At 60.6% G+C, this 17,373-nt stretch overlaps 1 protein-coding gene and 1 pseudogene across 1 annotated transcript; both read left to right on the forward strand.

Moving 5' to 3' along the window:
• The first annotated feature begins 1,972 nt into the window (after positions 1-1,972).
• Positions 1,973-10,577, forward strand: LOC124978932 (secreted and transmembrane protein 1A-like; annotated as a pseudogene).
• Positions 10,578-14,204: 3,627 nt separating this feature from the next.
• On the forward strand, positions 14,205-16,560 carry Cd7 (CD7 molecule). Its single transcript, XM_047547755.1, is given in 5 exon segments — positions 14,205-14,260; positions 14,900-15,218; positions 15,220-15,384; positions 15,561-15,695; positions 16,117-16,560. Coding segments are annotated over 5 exon segments (783 nt in total). The 3' UTR covers positions 16,225-16,560.
• Positions 16,561-17,373: the final 813 nt, after the last annotated feature.

Here is a 17,373-nt window from a genome sequence, read left to right on the forward strand (position 1 = left end):
AGGGAATTGGCTGATCCCAACTCAGATCCCCTGGAAGGTTCTAGAGGTCCGCCTGCAGGCAGCTCAGTCAATGGCCAGTCACATCGCAGAAGTCAAGGGCCCCCTCCTCTCTTCATGAAAATGTGGTCGCCACACCCCCTCTGTCACCTTCTTCGGCAAGAACCCCTATGTCTGCCGCCCTTGGGGCCCATCCTCGGTGTCCCACAGGTCCCCTAGATCCCTGACCCTCAAGCCCTTCCTGCCATCATGTCTCCTTAGGGCCCATGGGAGCAGAGCCCAGTGACCTCCAGGACTCCCCATCCCACATCCAGACCAGCACATCATCTGCACTTGGCCCTCAGGCAGGCCGCAGGCCCCCAGAGCATCCCCAGCAGCCTCGAGACTTGCCCACCACACCCCATCCCACTCCGTTCCTGGCTCTGGGAAATGCAGGTCCCCTCACTGCCCAGTGGCCTCCCCAGGCCACTCAGGATGGAGATGATGCCTTTTCCAGCTCACCCTAGCCTTTTTCTGCCTCCACCTGCCAGGTCAACCCCAGCTGCTCCCTGGGGGTCTCTCCGCACGTTCCTGTGACCATCTGAGGCCTCCTTCCCTGCCCCAGGGGCCATCTCAAGGTCAGGGACTGGGCTGGACCCATGCACCCAGCTCAGTCAGGGGAGGCTGGGCTTGGAGGGCTGAGCAGCATGGCCATCAGGAGTGACCACCAGTGGACGAGGCCCAAAGCCACTGCTGGACTCCAGCTCTCACCAGAATCCCATGCTTCCCAGCCTCTGCTGTCCCTGCCTGGTAACTTCTCAAACATGCCCTCTGCTAACAGGTGCCAGAGCACTGACCTCTCCTGGCCTCTCCCAGGTGGGCCAAGGCCTTCCAGGTTGTGTCCACAGAGCAGGGGGCCCTGTGGGGAGGAGCGGGACAAGGCTGCTATGGCACTTTATTTTGTGATCAAAAAGGGCAGTTAATGCGGGGCACACTGCTGCATACCTGTAATCCCAGTGGCTCAGGAGGCTGAGGCAGGAGGATCGTGAGTTCAAAGTCAGCCTCAACAATTCGGCAAGACACTAAGCAGTTCAGTGAGACCCTGTCTTAAAATACAAATTAAAAAGGGCTGGAGAGGGCTGGGGAGATAGCTCAGTGGGTAGAGTGCTTGCTTTGCAAGCACAAGGCCCTGGGTTCAATTCCCCAGCACTGCAAAAAAAAAAAAAAAAAGGGGGGGGCGCTGGGGATGTTACTCAGGATTAAGCACCTGGGGTTCAATCCCCGGTACCAAAAAATTAGGCAGAAACCCTGGGGTTCTGCGGCCTAGTCCACCCGCCCACCCCCAGCCCTGCCTGGCAGGGACCCAACCTGCCTTTCCCACAGCTCCCAGCCCTGAGGCGCCTTGTGGATTCTCTCCTGGGCAGGAGCCGGTCCCCAGTGCACAGGGTGGATCCCGCTGGCCCTGACGCCTGCAGAACAGTGAACCCACCCAAAGGAGCAGCCCCAGAGCCCTTGAGCAAGGGCACATCCCGCCCTGGCCCTGCTAGATGGTGCCTCTGCAGCCTCCCACATGTTCTTCTGAATATCTTTTTATCTTATTTATTTATACGTGGTGCTGAGAATCAAACCCAGTGCCTCACACATGCCACTGAGCCACAACTCCTGCCCCAGCCTCCCACTTTCTTTGCAGTGCACAGTTCTGACAACCTGCCACGACATGCTACCAAGAGGGTGGGACAATCTGAGGACACAGGCAGTTCCTGAAACCCCCGTGGCTTCCCAGAATGGTCTCCTCCCTGCTTAGGACAGTCCCCTTGCACGAGACCTGCCTCCTCCTCCCAGTCCCTCCCTCTGGGCTCTTTCGGTTTTCCTCTGGGCAGGACAACAGAAACCCGTGGCGGGAAGAGGCACCAGGAGGAGCAGCAGCAGCAGGAGCAGGGCCAGAAGGAGAGGCTGGAGGGAGCAGGTGAGGGGCTGGCGTGGGCAGGGGACTGGACACTGGTGTGGGGATGGGGCCTCCAGTCCCGTCCTGGCTGCAGCCCCTCCAGGACACTCAGCCCCTGGCCGCCTCCTGCTCAGATGTGCTGGGAAGCTCAGGGTTGGAGTCTGGCCAGGTCTCCAGGTGTGTATGAGGGACGGGCAGGCCCCAGAGGGGACGAACCCCGTCTCTTCTGGATCCCCAGGCTGGGCTCTGGGAGGGGCGCGGCAGCATGTGAGCTCTGGGGTCCCCCGAGAGGGATGGAGCCCCACACTTCCCACCTCCTCTCCCGCGGAGCTGTGCCCCGGGCTGAGCTCACTGGCTCCCTGCCACTCGCTTCGCTCCAGGTCAGCTGGTTGTAGGCGAGGACCACACTCCTGCCTTGGTGACCACAGCTGACTGCCCAGTGCCTCCCACGGCACCAGTGAGCCCTGAGGGAGAAGGACAGGGCAGCCGGCAGAGAGCAGAGTGAGCCAGGGCTGAGGCGGAGGGCTGTCTGGGCCCCTGGGGTCCCTCCTGGTGCCTCAGCAGCGCCCAGGACAGGAGCCCTGCTGCCTGTGCCAGGAGGGCCGTGGTGTTGCAGCTGCACTTCTCTCTTCTGAGAGTTGGCTCACGTCCCCCCAGTAGTGGTCAGTGCAGGCAGAGGCCTCTGCGCAGACAAGGAGGCACGCAGCTTTCCCAAGCCCCTGCACACACAGGGCAGCAGTGTGGCCCCTCAGGGGTGGTGGAAGGGGAGCCCCCATGGACCTCACCCATCCCCAGTGCAGCCAGGCCCAAGGACCCCCAAGCCCCACGAACCAGCTGCCCGATGTTCCCAGCAGGACATGCAGGACATGCAGGGCTCTGACTAGTGGGCTGAGCGGCTACGCTGGGCTGGGGCCCTCTGGGGCCCCAGGGTTATTGCCAGAGGACTCAGTCTGGTGTCATGCTTGGTCAGGGGCCTGGCAGTGTTATGGCCAGCTTTGGTTGGGTGCTGGCGAGGGCCCTGCTTCTCGCCCCTTTCCGACTCTGGAGGTTGGCGTTTGCGAGCTCTGGTCTCCCTGCCCCACACACTGAGCTGGGGCCCTGCCACCGCCAGCCTCCCACTTGCCCAGGGTGCTCTCAAGTGCAGAGAATCCAACCAACACGGGGCTGAGCAGGAGAGAGTGAGGGGCAGCCAGGCAGCAGGACAGGGAGCGCGGGAAGGGAGACAAGGCAGTCAGGGAAGTGAGAGGGCTCAGGCAGACCGATGGTAGGCGAGCACTGAGCTACCCACACGTCTGAACTGCAGGTAGCTAATCGCTTCTTAATTCAAGTATGTCCCAGATACTGTACTTGCGGCAAAATGATGGCCTATTGAACTTTAAATGTAACTAGGCATCCTGAATGGGCCATACCTGGCAACCCAGGAAGGACCCTGTAGCCAGTCCTAGGTTGCCACTGTCACTGCTTGGAGGAGCTGGGCCTCTCAGCGTGAAGTCTCAGGAAGAACACGACCCACCACTGTCCTCCCCACGCCCACTATCCTTCCCGTCATCCCCCATCCCTTGCCACCCAAGTCCCTAGAGGTCCCTGGGGCTTCCTGCTGGTGGCAGGAACATTCTCAGAATGCAGCAGAAAGCTTGTCCTTGTGCTGCGACAGTGACCTCGGCCAGCCTGTCCCAGGGTTTTCTCCGCACCTGCCAGGTGTTGGCGTGTGGCCCTGGAAGGGGGCTCAAGGCAGGGGATCAGCTCTTGAGATCTCTCCAGCCCAGTGCTGGTCCAACAACCCTCCACCCCAGCTGGACAAGGGCAGGGCCTCAGATGCAGCAGGAGATCCCATAAGACGGTCAGTGGTCAAAGTGTTGGAGAAAGGAAGGCCAGAGAGGCACTGAGTGGCCCAGGTGAGAGGCAGGGAGCACCCGTGCTGGCTGGAGGGATGCAGGGAAGTTCCCAGAGCCTGGGAGTCCAGGCAGCTGGGAGCTGGGAGCCTGGAGGAGGCAGCGGCCAGGGAGAAAGGACAGTGGCTGCCCTCCCCTGCCACCCCTAGCCCCAGCCCTGCTGGAAGCAGGGGCTGAGAAAGGCAGCGTGCTGAGCTGGTGAGCTCCAAGAGAAGCAGGAGCCACCATACCTGGCATCTCCTAGCTCCAAGGCAGAACAGGGCCAGCAGCTGAGTCGCTCAGGCTGGGGAGGTGGACGTGGCTACTGCCCAGGCAGAGGAGATGGGTACAGTCTGGTGTGTGTGACTGGCCCACAGAGCCCTGGGGACCTGGCCATGAGATCTGTGGTCCCACTGTCTGCTGGGGACACAGTCTGGTGCAGATCTCTGAGCAGCCATGCCTGGTATCCAGAGGCAGCCAGGCTGGGTCTGTCCCTCCACGAGAATGGAACCCAGGCAGAGCGGGTACCCCACAGGAAGGTGGGGAGGTGTAGGCAGAGTGTTCCAGGGGACTTGCAGCTCCGAGCCACGAAGATCCATGTGGCCTTTAGCTGTGTGGCCAGGGTGCTGACCGGTGACACTCCTGAAGGTTCAGAGTCCAGAAAGGAAGATCAACACAGCCCCGCTTCCTTCTGAGGACGGGATTCCCCTGAGCAGCTGGGCCAGATCAGGGAGGAAAACAACTGCCCTGACAGACCTCGCCTCCGCCCGGGGCTGGGGACAGGGTGGATGGCAAAGCAGGGGCTCCCCGGAGAAGGGGCGCAGGGCACCTTCAGCTCCAAAGAACGGCAAACTTGCCAGGCCTGGGAGCCCCGAGGAATGCCTCCCTCCCACGCTGCCTGCAGTCCCAGTCCCAGGACAGCTCCCCACACGCAGCTCCAATCCCCACCTCCAGGCGGGGACCCCTGCCCGGCCCCAGCTGGGTCCCTGGTGGTGAAGCCACACCCGGACCCCTCAGTCCTTCTGGGCAGCCCTAGTGGCTCCAGAGCCCGTCAAAGTGCAGACTTCAGAAGAGGGCTGTGAACCCACTGGGTTTTGGTCATCCTACCAACTCTGGGGCCCTGTCAGCAAAACAGGGTCTGTGACAGAGGCCATCACATCAGCCCAAAGTAGAGGTAGCTTGAGGGGCAAAGGCGGGGTGAACTCAAGGTCCCCCATCTGGATTCTGGAGGCTTCTGGGGCTGCCTCAGAGGAGGACCACGGGAGAGTGTGAGGAGAGGTGGCCTGTGGCTGTCTAGGACTAGGTTCAGTGGACACCACTGGCTTGGGCGATGTGACTTGGACCCTGACCAGTGCCCTCAGCCAGCCCAGACTCTGGCCTCCTAGGGACAATGCTGTGGTGTCAGGGCCAGCTTTCCACTGGGGACACTAGGTGCCTGGGTGGGTTGTGGCATCTTCTGCTGTGACGTCTCATGGCCACTCATTGTGCTCTGGGAAAACACCACTAGCTGTGCCTCTGAAGGTGACTTCCAGGAACGTCCTCCTAGGTGAGGCAGGAAGCCAGGCTCTGAGCGAGCTGGGGCATAGGACTGGGGCTATGAGCTGCGCTGGGCAGCAGGCCAGCTGGAGGACAGCCCTGGCGGGGGGCCAAGTCTCAAGGGCAGTGGGCAGCAGTTGGGGAGCACCCTGCCTTGTCCCAGGAGGACTGCAGGCCTCGCCCAGCTGGCTCCTATGTGACAGCCCAGCCGCCTCCTTTGGCTGTTCCCTCCTTGTCCCCTCCCCAAGCCCAGGGGGCAGGTCAGCAAGTATCACGCAAACAGCTCCAGCAAAGCTGCCAGCTCTACACGTCACCAGGGGCAGGTGAGGGCCAAGACTGACCTCTGTCCAGCCGAGGCCCAGCCCAGGCACTGGGCCAGGACCCACAGTGGGGTACTGAGTAGCCCTTGTGGGTGCTGCTGGGCAGCGTCCCTTTTTGCAAAACTGCCGGGGGGAGCAGGTCAGGCTTCCGGGAGAGGTTCCTGATGATCCAGATCACACAGCTTGAGCACCTCCTGTATGCAGGGTCTGGTGGCATCAGAGCCTGTCAGAGGCTCATCTCTGCTGTCCAGCCCGTGCGTGTGCCCGTGTGCTCACCTGCGTGTGCGGGTGTGCGTGTGTGAGTGCTACGGAGCAGAACAGCACCCTAGGAGGTTCCCCAGAGGAGGTGGAAGCTGCGGTTTGGGGAGGCCGGACAAGGTCTCCGCAGGGCTCCAGGGTGCAGGAGGGCGGTTCCTGCCCCCCAGAAGTGTCCTCTGTCCAAAGGGGCCTTCCTTCCGTTACTGCAACCAACATCCCAGGCAGCTGCGGAGGGCACTTGACCCAGGACACTGAGCGGGAAGGGGCCTCCTCTTCCATGCCAAGGAACCTGGGCAAGGAGGCCAGTCACACCCTTGTGGCCTGGATGGGGCACAGGTGGATGTTGGAGGCCTGCAGCCTGTCACCCATGAGACAAGGAAAACAAGGCCTGTGCTACAGGAAGCAGAGCAAGGGGGTCTGTCCCGCGGCGGGGCGGGGGAGCGGGGCAGGTGGGTTGCGGTCCAAGACACCTGAGCATGACAGGGTAGGCCCAGGACTGCTGACCATGCTGACCAACTGGGAGCGAGGGAAGGAGCAAGGGAGGGCACAAGGCTGAGACGGGCACGTGAATGGCAGCCCCAGAACAAGTCACAGCCCTGCCACCAGGATGCCACCACAGCACAGTGGAAAGACCCAGGACCCAGGGCAAGCCCTGACCAGGAGGGGCTCTCGGGAGCATAGGCCAGAGCAACTGGATGACCCATCGCTAGGACACGCCGTTGGGCAGTGCAGCTCAGTAGCGTGGCTCTCCAGGCTCCGCTGTAGGGGACTGGCCTGCGCCGGGTATCCTGGGGACACAGGCTCTCTCCCATCTTCCTGGGCTTCCCTGGGTTCCTGTGTCCAGGGCCACACACATTATGAAGCACAGGGACGGGAAGGAGCGTGGGTGCTGGGGACCAGACACTGGGCAGAGGCTCAGCCGTGGAAGGCACAGCTGGTCCAGGAGAAGCTGGGCCCCTGGGCTGCCCAGCCCCTGCCAGGTGGAGGCAGCTCCCTCCAGCTGGGCCACCACCTGGGGGCTTCTGACCCCTGGGCTTCCCTCCCTGCAGGAGTGTCCCAGGAACTGGTGTCCAGGACAAGGGACCACAGAGGCCTCCCCGCAACGGCCAACAATGTGGGCCCGGCCCTCTGTGTCCCCCGGATGTGTCCCCCAGCCCTGCGTTCTCAGCATGCTCGGGATCCTGCTCCTGCTCACCTCTCTGAGTGCTCACAACACAAGTAGGTCTTGGGACCCTGACCCTCTGCCAGAGAAGGGTCTGGGGTACAAGCGGTGGGAAGGGCAGACAAGGTCAGGCCCAGACCTGACCATGCCCCAAGAGATGACTGTGACCCTGCCGACCTCGGCCCCATGGGTGAGCAGCCAGGCTGGCCCTGGGTCCTCGAAGGGCAAGCCCCGTGCACCCAAGGACAGCAAGGGTGGGCGCCCCCAGCAATGACTGCTGGCCACTGTCCAAGCATGGGTGGGGGATGCCAAGACCACGCCCAGGCTCCAAGGGAAAGGGTCCCTGAGAGTTGGAGCCTGGGCCATGGCCAGGGAATAGGAGGCTCCACGGGACTGAGGACCTGCCAGCCTGGTCCCTGATCCATCCTGGTCAGCGGCCTCAGCATCACCTGGGCCTCAGAGAGGCAGGCACTCAGAGCACCAGAAGGGGATGTGTAGTGGACAGGTCCCCAGTGATTGCCCAGCATAGCCCTGCAGATCCAGGTTGGCCGTGCAAAGACATGCCCCGAGTGCTGTCCAAGACACCAGTGACCTGGTCACTCTGATGGCCAATGGGGGACAGTGAGAATTTGGGGTCAGATCCCCCCAGGATGTGCTACTGGAGATCTTAACACCACACAGACCTCCCTGGAGCCCAAGTGGTGAACCACACAGGGCAGGGGACTGCAGGAACATCCTGCTGACCAGCTGACTCATGCCGAGTGACAAGCTGGGGGACAAAGGGCCCCTCGGGGCAGTGCGCTTCTGGCTGCCACACCAGTTCACCCAGCCCAAGTGTGAATCGCGCATCGAGCCCCTGGAGGCCTCGACACCACCCCTGCCCCAGCTGGGGAGAGCATCCAGTCCAGCTCTCCAGACCCCGCCCAGCCCACGTGTGTGACCCTCCCCTCCACGCAGGCTGGGACAACCCCTGCTGCACAGAGGGCGTGGTGTCCGTGTCCAGGGGCCGGCAGGCAGTGATGGCCTGCAACATCTCCAACGCCTTCTCCACATCACGGTCCGGCTGCGTACCCATGGGAAGGACTGGACCATCTTCAGTGAGAAGGCCCCAGGGCGCTTCTCCAGGGCTGGCTGGCAGCTCCAGGTGCAAGGCGGCCAGCCCAGCTGGTGATCGCAGCCGCCCAGGACGCCCACGCGGGGCTCTACCTGTGGTCTGCAAGGGCTCCAGAGAAACTACAAAGTCACATCCCTGAACGTGTCAGGTGAGGCGGGCTCGGGGGGCGGGGCCAGAGCCAGGACTGCGCAGGGAGGCGGGCCAGGGGCGGGCCGTGGGCGGGGCCTGCGAGCAGCGGGGCGGGTTCCCCACTGGGCGGGGCAGCAGCCAGGAGGAGCCACAGAGCAGAAGAGACCGCAGAAAACGTCCCCCTCTCCTGAGCCGACATGACCCCCAGGCCTCTCCAGGGCTCTGGGGGCATGCCCTGGATGCCCATGCCCTCCGTGCCCAGTCGTGCCCCTCCAAGCCTAAACCCCACTGCCCCCCAACCCGTTCCTTCCCTGCGAGAACCAAGGTGGCTAGGCCCCCACTGGTCTACTCCACCTCTGTCACCTACCCAGCGGGCAAGGGCAAGGGCTGCGATCTGGCCCCTGGCGAGGACCCAGGGAGCCCTACCCATGCTCCTGCTGCCCAGAGCTAGTAGCCATCAGGACTGGCTCCCAACCTGACTGTGCTCCCAGCAGAGCCTCAAGACCTGGACGAGGCAGCCGGCCTGGGGCCTTCCAGGCCTCCCTGGGGTAGGTGCTGCATCCCTGCCCCTGAGGCAGCACCCCCTCCCTGGGCTCCTCAGTGCCCCCCACCCCAGGACCACTGTGCCCAGAGCCTGTCCCACCCGCCAGCCTCCCTCTCCCCAGTGATGTCCCTGCCAAGGGGGTGTGGGTTGGGCAGGTGTCAGGCGGTGGGGGACCCTGCTGTGGCCAGTGGGTGATGCCTGGAGCAACCAGGGATGGAGGTGACTCTGCCCCCTGTCCCTCCCAGATGCTGCAAGCCAGGTCCTCGGCTCAGAGACTCTGCAAGCCAGGTCCCAGGCCACACCCCAGTCCTTGGTGGGAATCCTGGTTGCTGTCCTTCTCTCGATCCTGGTGGTGGGCACCCTGGGCAGCTACTGGCATCGACGTTCTGAAGTTTGTGCAGGTGAGAGGCCTCCACGTGGTCCAGGGCAGGGGTGGGGCCTCCTTGTGGCCTGTACTGGGCAGTCTGCTCCTTAGTCCTGTACCCACAGGGGCTCAGGCGTACAGTGGGGTCGAGGGGCCCAGACCACGTTTTCCCAGGACCCCAGCCAGCTGTGGCCAAACCACAGGCCCACAGGCCTCACTTGTCCCTGGGGCTCCCAGGAAAGCAGCATAGGGGTGGTCTCCCTGCTGGACTCCTGGGAATTTCTGTCTGGGATAGAACCTGTTCCGCCGGAGCCCAGGGGGAGTGGGCTCAACTCTCCTGGGCTCAGAACCCAGTTCGTGCTGTGTGTGTGTGTTGTGCACGTGCAGATGCAGAGCTGTGTGGCCTGGAGTTGCCTGGCCACGCCTGCGTGTCTGCAGGGCACCAGGGTCTGTGCCCAGCCCTCATCCCTGCCTCTCCCCAGATGCGGAGGTTTGAGCCCTGAGAACCAGAGTTGAGTGGGAGCAGTCTACCTGGAGTGCGAATCCCAAACCCGCACCGCAGTGAGGCCGACAGGGTCACCTTCCCTGCACCTACAGCCCTTGGGATCCCACCTCACCCTGAATCCCAAGGCCCATGGAGCCGTCACCCTCTGCCCAGCTGAGCTAAGGACAGTCCTGAGACCTTTCCTGGCACAGGAAAGCCTGCCCCAGGTGCCTGGATGTGGGTGGTGGGTCTCTCTGGCTCTGTGCCACGCCCACTGGGGAAGTGCCTGGAAACTCAGCAGCGTCCCGCTGGATTTCTCTTCATTACTCACACATGGACAGAAACCGGCCCCCTGCAGTCTCCTGTCCCTCTCTGCTGCTTCATCTCTCTAAAAATGGAAAATCTCAAATTGCACAGCCCTTGATTGACAGGATCTGCCTGCCTCTACCTCTTATCAAGGAGGGCGTGGGCTCCTGTCCTCCTGCTGAGGCCCTTGCACTCCAGGGGCTCCTCACTCCTTGAGAGACCCCAGGACAAGCCAGAGGACCTCCAGCCTTGGCTTAAGTGGACCATGGGCACACGCCTGTCTTGACTAAGAGTAGAAACAAGTTTTGTGGACCCTACTGCCAAGGCTCCATGCCCACCAGAGGGCGAAGCAACCCAGCTGCAGGAGCCCTCAGGGAAAGGAGGTGGGAGGCATAACAGGTGCCTGCTCCAGGGCTGCTGCAGGACAGACATGCATGCCCCTCAGCCTCCCTGGGCCTCTCCTGGGGGGATCCCCCTGGCCCCCCACTCGGGCCCATCCCACCACACTCCTCTTCTCTTGGGCTTGAATCTGCACCATGTTTTCTTTATTGCAATTGTAACTGTGTTAGTCTTCTTGTCATCACTGTGACCAAAATACCTGACAGGAACGACTCAGAGGAGGACAAATTTATTCTGGCTCACAATTTCAGAGGTTCAGTCCATGGTCAGCCAAGTCCATTGCTCTGGCCCAAGGTGAGGCAGAACATCATGGTGGAAGGATGTGATGGAGGGAAGCCGCTCAGCTCAGGGTGACCAGGAAGTGGAGAGAGGAAGGGGCGGGAAGGTACTGCAGGGAAAGTGCACCCTTCCAGCCACACCCCGGGGACCCCTCCTCCAGCCGCGCCCCGCCTGCCCACAGTTGCCTCCCAATTAGTCCATTCAAAGTAGGCTGGACTGATGAGATCACAGCTAAATCTAATCATTCCACCCCAGTATTCCTGCATTAATATAGGAGTTTTGGGGGGACACCTCACATCCAAACCCTAACACTCCATCTCTGGCCTCTAAGAGCTTATGTCCATCTCACAATGCAAAATGCATTGAGTCCATCTCCAAGAGTCCCACAGTCCTAACACTTCCAGCTTTGCCCTAAAGTCCAGGTCCAAAATCTCATCCGAGACGCAAGGTAAATTCCTGGCTGTGAGCGCTCTAGAGAGCCAGAGCCAGTGACATAATGACATATTAGAGTGGCGGAGAGTGAACGTCCCACTCCAAGAGGGAGTTTAGGGGTGTGGACGGAGAGAGGAGACCACAGCAGGCTGAGAGCCATCGGCTCCCTCCTGCAGCGCATCGAGGACCAGGCAGCAGGTCGTGCTCTGCGAGAGGCTCAGGCGGCCTCTCCTCGGCCTCACCAGTCGTGGCACACGTGGCCCCTCTCAGCCTGGCTCTCCACAGCCCGCAGGTGTCGTTTGTGTTTTTCCAGACAATCCACATTACCAGCCTCTGTCAATTCCTAGGGTTTCTGTTCCAGCTTCACCTTCATACTTTTCATGTATCACCCACTCAGGGGCAGCCCACAGGGACTCTGACCCTCTACACTTTGCCTGGCCTCCCAGGCCTTCCTTGGAATGCATTCCTGCAGAACCAGCTCCGTGTGGATGATGCCAAGGTCTGCTGCCAGCTTGAGAAGCCATTGGGGCCCTAGGATCACATGGCAGCTGAGTGCGTGGCTGAGCATAGTGAAATGAATCCTGGGGAAACAATCTTCTGGGCATCTCTGTGCAAGCAGAATGTCCCATGTTATCTTAACTTTTACACCCTTGAGCCTGCAACAGGTGTGGTCTTGCAAAGTTTTCAGATGCCCTCAAGACATCTTTCCGAGGATGTGGGGAGAAAGGTACACTCTTACATTGCTGGTGGGGCTGCAAATTAGTGCAGCCACTCTGGAAAGCAGTGTGGAGATTCCTTAGAAAACTTGGAATGGAAACACCATTTGACCCAGCTATCCCACTCCTCGGCCTGTACCCAAAGGACTTAAAATCAGCATATTACAGAGATACAGCCACATCAATGTTCATAGCTGCTCAGTTCACAATAGCCAGATTGTGGAACCAACCTAGATGTCCTTCAATTGATGAATGGATAAAGAAACTGTGGTATATATATACAATGGAATATTACTCAGCCATAAAGAACGATAAAATTATGGCATTTGCAGGCAAATGGATGAAACTGGAGAATATCATGCTAAGTGAGATAAGCCAATCTCAAAAAACCAAAAGAAGAATGATATCGCTAATAAGTGGATGATGACACATAATGGGGGGTGGAAAGGGTTAGTGTTGGGGTTGGAGTTGGGTTTAGGGAGGGGGGCAGGAATGGAGGAAGGAAGGACTGTATAGATGGAGGGGAAGGGTGGGAGGGGAGGGGGGGAAGGGAAAAAATGGCAGAATGAATCAAACAACATTATCCTATGTAAATTTATGATTACACAAATGGTATGCCTTTACTCCATGTACAGACAGAGAAACAACATGTATCCCATTTGTTTACAATAAAAAAAAAAGGAACATAAAAAAAAAAAGACATCTTTCCTAGTATCTCTGTGCAAGTACTTAGCATCTCTTTAGTGGCTATAATTTTTTAACAATCACGCCTTCCTTGGCCTGAGTTTTACATGCCCCCCCCCTTTTTTTTTTTTGGTCCAATAGCAAGTTTTTAAAATTCTCCTTCCAGCACCTCGAGAAAATTTTTTTAAATAAAGAGGAATAAATTCTTCCTTCTCTGCTTCTTGCTCCTGATTTCTCACAGTAAATCTGGCTAAAAGCTGACAGCAAAATCCATGCCACTGACTAAATACTGTGCTGCCTTGAAATTTCCTCCACAAGGTTAATCAGTACACCATTTAAAAAAATATTCTTAGTTATAGACATAATTTTTAATGTGGTGCTGAGGATTGAACCTCTGGTGCCTCACATGTGCTAGGCAAGTGCTCTACCACTGAAAGCCCAGCCCAGTACATCTGCCTCACAGAAAGTCTCAGGACACAGGCCAAATGCAGCCAAGTTCTTTGCCAGAATGCAATATGAATGGCCTCCAGTCCAATTCCTGATAGAGTCCCCATTCCCTCCTGAGCACAGTCTTCATTTTCTGCATTCCTATAGGCATTCTGGGCTTCTGATGCTCCCACCAGAATCACCCACTGAGCTTCACTTACAACTGTGTAAGTCTTCTCCAGCCTGCATCTCCAACCCTCCCCAAACTCCTCACACAAAACAGCTCCAAAGCTTCTGACCTCATGGTCAGGTTAGTCACAGCGACAAACCCCATTTCTCAGTACTAATGTCTGTTAGTCAGTTTTTCATTGCTGTGACCAAATACCTAAAAAGAACAACTTAGAAGATGGAATTTTAGGGCTCAACGGTTTCAGAGGTTTAGTCCATGACGGGGCCAAGCCATTGCTCTGGGCCCGAGGTGGAGGCAGAACATCATGGCGGAAGGTGTGACAGAGGGAGCTGCTCAGCTCATGGTGGGCAGGAAGCAGAGAGAGGAAGGGCGGGAAGGTACTGCAGGGAAAGCACACCCTTCCAGCCCACCCCAGGGACCCCCTCCTCTGCGCCGCACCTGGCACAGCTACCACCAGTCAGTGGCCCCTGCTAGGATCACTGCCCCAGGTCACAGCACTCAGTCCAGTCCCTTCACCTCTGAATGGAGCACGGTTGCCCTCAGAGGACAGCTCACAACCCAAACCACTGCAGTAATTCTGTGTTTTCCTCCACCATATGGATAGAAACCAGAATTTCTTCCTAACGGAACGGCCATGTTTCATATCTTGAGAAGCCTCTGCATTGCTAATCTGCAGCCCAGAGGGGCTGCCAGCAGCAGCCTCAGCTCCCGACCCCAGCTCCTCCTCCGAGGGGCCCCTGTCTTTCCGTCCCCTGCCCCAGCCCCAGGGCCTGGCCCTTCTCTTTCCTCCCCAGTTGTCCCCTGTGCAGACATTCTGTGGGGCGGGGACCAGGCTGACAGATGCATCGTGGGAGGAGTGAGGGGCGGCTCCTCCCCCTTCCCTTGCATCCCCCCAGGAACCACCTGGGTGCCTGCGGCAAAGCCCTCCTGGCCAGCACTGTTGAGCCCAAGTGCCTCTGCTCTGCGCTCCCCAAATGTGTCCTTGAGGGGCTCGGGCAGGGGGGCCTCCCCGGCAGCAGAGTGAGGAGGCTTAGCGAGGCCCATGTTGGCTGGCCGGGGCTTGGGCAGCATGGCCCTGCTGCTCCTGCTGGCCAGCGCCCTGGTCTGGGACCCTGGCTGCCCAAGGTAAGTGCTTTTCTGTTCCCTCTTTCCCGGCCCTCCCTGGCCCCTCCTGGCAGCAAAGGGTAGGGGCACGCTGAGGGCCCACATCCGGAGCAGGGGCTGTGAAACTGGCCGACCTCTGAGCAGCAGAATCCCAGGGTCTTCTAAGATCAGAGGCTTTCCTTTTCTGCAATCAGCCGTGCGACTTCCACCATAGGAGGACTTTGTCCCTGCCTCTCCCTAAAGCAGGAGCATGTGGGACGCCTTGCCTGTCCGTGCATGTGGCAGCCAGGCTGGGTCGGCACCACCCGCTTCCAGACCCACGGCACAGCTCCTGGTGTCCTGGGCAGCCAGGCCTGGAGTACAGTGAAAGGTCTGCGTCTGCACCAGGGAGCTGGGCGCCACTGGACCTGGGCCCGGTCAGATAGGCTTGTTTCTGGAGGTCCCGTGGACAAGCCAGAATGTGCCACTCCACAGAGCCATAGGCTGTGGGTTCCTATGAGTGGTGGGGAAACTGAGGCAGCCAGTGTTGCAGAGGAGGCTCACAGGAGATAGGACAGTGGCCTCCAGCTTGTCGGGACTCCGGAGAAACCGTGGAACCCAGGCCAGGGGAGGTTGTAGCTACAGGAAGTAAGCCCGACTTACAGCCTCCCCCAGCGCTAGGTGGGGAGAGGTGGCAGGCAGCCTGGTCCTGCAGGCCCCACGGCCCCTGGGTGCGGCCCCAAACCGTGATACCGCGGCTACCGAGGGCCATCCCAGCGTCCCTGCCATTGTCCCTCAAAGAGGGTGTCCTCTGCTCTTCTGCCCAGCCTGTGGTGACAGCAGCAGGCCCTCCACAGAGGTGCAGCAGTGTCCCCGCTACACGGCCCTCCCGGAGGGGGCCTCGGTCAACATCACCTGCTGCACCAGTGGGCCCCTGCAAGGGATCTACCTGAGGCGAAGCTGGCCGCAGACCACAAACGTGATCTACTACGAAGACAACGAGACCATCCACTGTCGACCAGCAGTTCCAGGGCCGAGTCCACCTCTCAGGGACTCAGGACAACCTGACCATCACCATGCACCGCCTGCAGCGGGCGGACCTCGGGCACCTACACCTGCGAGGCTGTGCTGGATGCCACGTCCTGGGCCCCGGCACCATGCTCATGGTGACCGGTAGGGAGCGCACCCCCTGGGGCCAGCCGGCCTGGCCAGCTCCTTTCCCTCTGCACTCTCTGGAGCCGCTCTCCCTCCAGGCCTGACTCCCCCAGGCACCTCCTGGATCGCCCTCCCCCTGCCAGCTCCACAGACCCTCCCTCCCCTGAAGCTCTCTTTTTCTTCCCAGAAAAAAACAGCCCAGGTAGTGCACAGGTGCCAGGAGCCTCTGCCGACGTCCCTCGCCCTCCCCCATTGCCCTGGCTGTGGGCTTCTTCCTCATGGGCTGGGCCTGGGGGTGCTGTGCACCCTGAGAAGGACGCAGGTCAGTGTGAGCTGAGGGTCCTGGCCTGGGACCCCCAGTCCCTCCCACGCCAGCAGAGAGGGCGGGCAAGGTTCCAGGGGCCTTTCTGGAGTGTGGGGCCTGCGGCCAGACTGCATGTGTGTGTCTTGTGGGATGCAGGAGGGTCTTGAGTGCGTGTGCGTGTAGAGTGTGAGGGGGTGGGAGATCTTCACATGTGTTAGAGTCAGCGCGTGCCACGCGGGAGGGGCTCTGGCCTGGTCCCACCCCTCACCCCAGTCAGGTTCAGGTGGGGGTCTGCCTGGCCTCCTCCCCAGGTCTGAAGAAGCCATTGCTATCAGAGAGTTTCCCCTGGTGTGAGCGTTGAAAGGGGAGCTAGGAGCAAGGTGCCCTGGGGCTGGTCACCTGGCCAGCACCACCTGGCTAACAGCAGGCTGCCTCTTAGATCAAGGGAATGTGCACCTCGAGGGATAAGAGCTCGGCCAGCGTGGTGTATGAGGACATGTCCTACAGCCGCTGCAACACCCTGTCCACCCCCAACCAGTACCAGTGAGCCCACCAGGCCCTCAGTGCCCCTCTGCCCGCTGTGCCAGTCCCTGCCTCAGACCCTGCTGACCTGCTGGCCCAGGGCATGGTGCTTCTTCTCCGTGGATGGGGCACCTCACCCAGGAAGCCTCCCTGCCCAGCTCCCAGGCCCTCGAGGGCCTCTGATCATGCTGCCCCCAGGGACACACTGCGGCAGTCCCCGCTGCCCTTCCTGGCCGGCAGCCGAGGGGGGCTTGCTCTGTTGGTTACTTAGGTGTGTGGCAGGTCCAGAGCCCCTGGAGCAACCTGGCAAAGGGCGCAGGGGTAGGTCCCCCACTCAGCCTTGCCAGGATATAAGTGCAGACTTTCTTCCCGACTGTGTTTACTTGCTGGGCGCTGAGGAGGGGAGGGCGCTGGCTGGCCACGCACCCCCGGGCTCAGCGCGGGTGTCTGCCTGTGAGAGCTCAGAGGAGACTGAGAGAAGGAGGGAGCGCTTCCCAGCCTGCCCTGAGGGAACCCCAGAAGCCGCAGCTCCCTGGGGTGAAGAGCGCTTGCAGGGTTCAGCGCACGCAGCCTCACTGCTGGGAGACAGCACTCCCCAGGCCCCCAGGCGGCACTTGCAGATAGAAGCCCCCATTTCCCCATTGACGATGGGGAAACTGAGGCACGGGCACTCTGCTGACACGTGGAAGAGCTGCCAGGTCCCCCGCCAGCCTTCGTCACTGCCTCTGGGACAGCCGGAGGCATAGGAGGGGCAGGAACAAAACCTGCCCCACACGCGCCTCCACCCAGGCCCACCTGGCCCACCTGGCCCACCACAGACACGAGGGGCACAGAGGAGAGGCAGCTGACAGCAGACGGCCCTGCTCTGTGCCTTTGTCTAACAGGGCGACCGAGGGGCCCCAACCCCAGCTGGGACCCACCTCCCCCACCAGCTGCCCAGGACAGCTCCCCTGTCCACGGCCCACCCCGCTCCCTGAGCCACCCCTGGACCCTCCAGGGGACTGTGTGAGTGGCTCAGTGTGGAAACCCAGGGCCACCAGGAGCAGGGTCTGGAGACACCAGGCAGAGTCCCAGGAGCACAGACCTGTGGCAGCCACACAAGTCACCAGGCCACTCAGCACCCTGTCTGCCATGTGGATCCCCTGGACAAGGGTGGCCAGGATGTGACTCGGCT

Source organism: Sciurus carolinensis, chromosome 3 (assembly GCF_902686445.1).
Source record: "Sciurus carolinensis chromosome 3, mSciCar1.2, whole genome shotgun sequence".
Classification (NCBI taxonomy): Eukaryota; Metazoa; Chordata; class Mammalia; order Rodentia; family Sciuridae; genus Sciurus; species Sciurus carolinensis.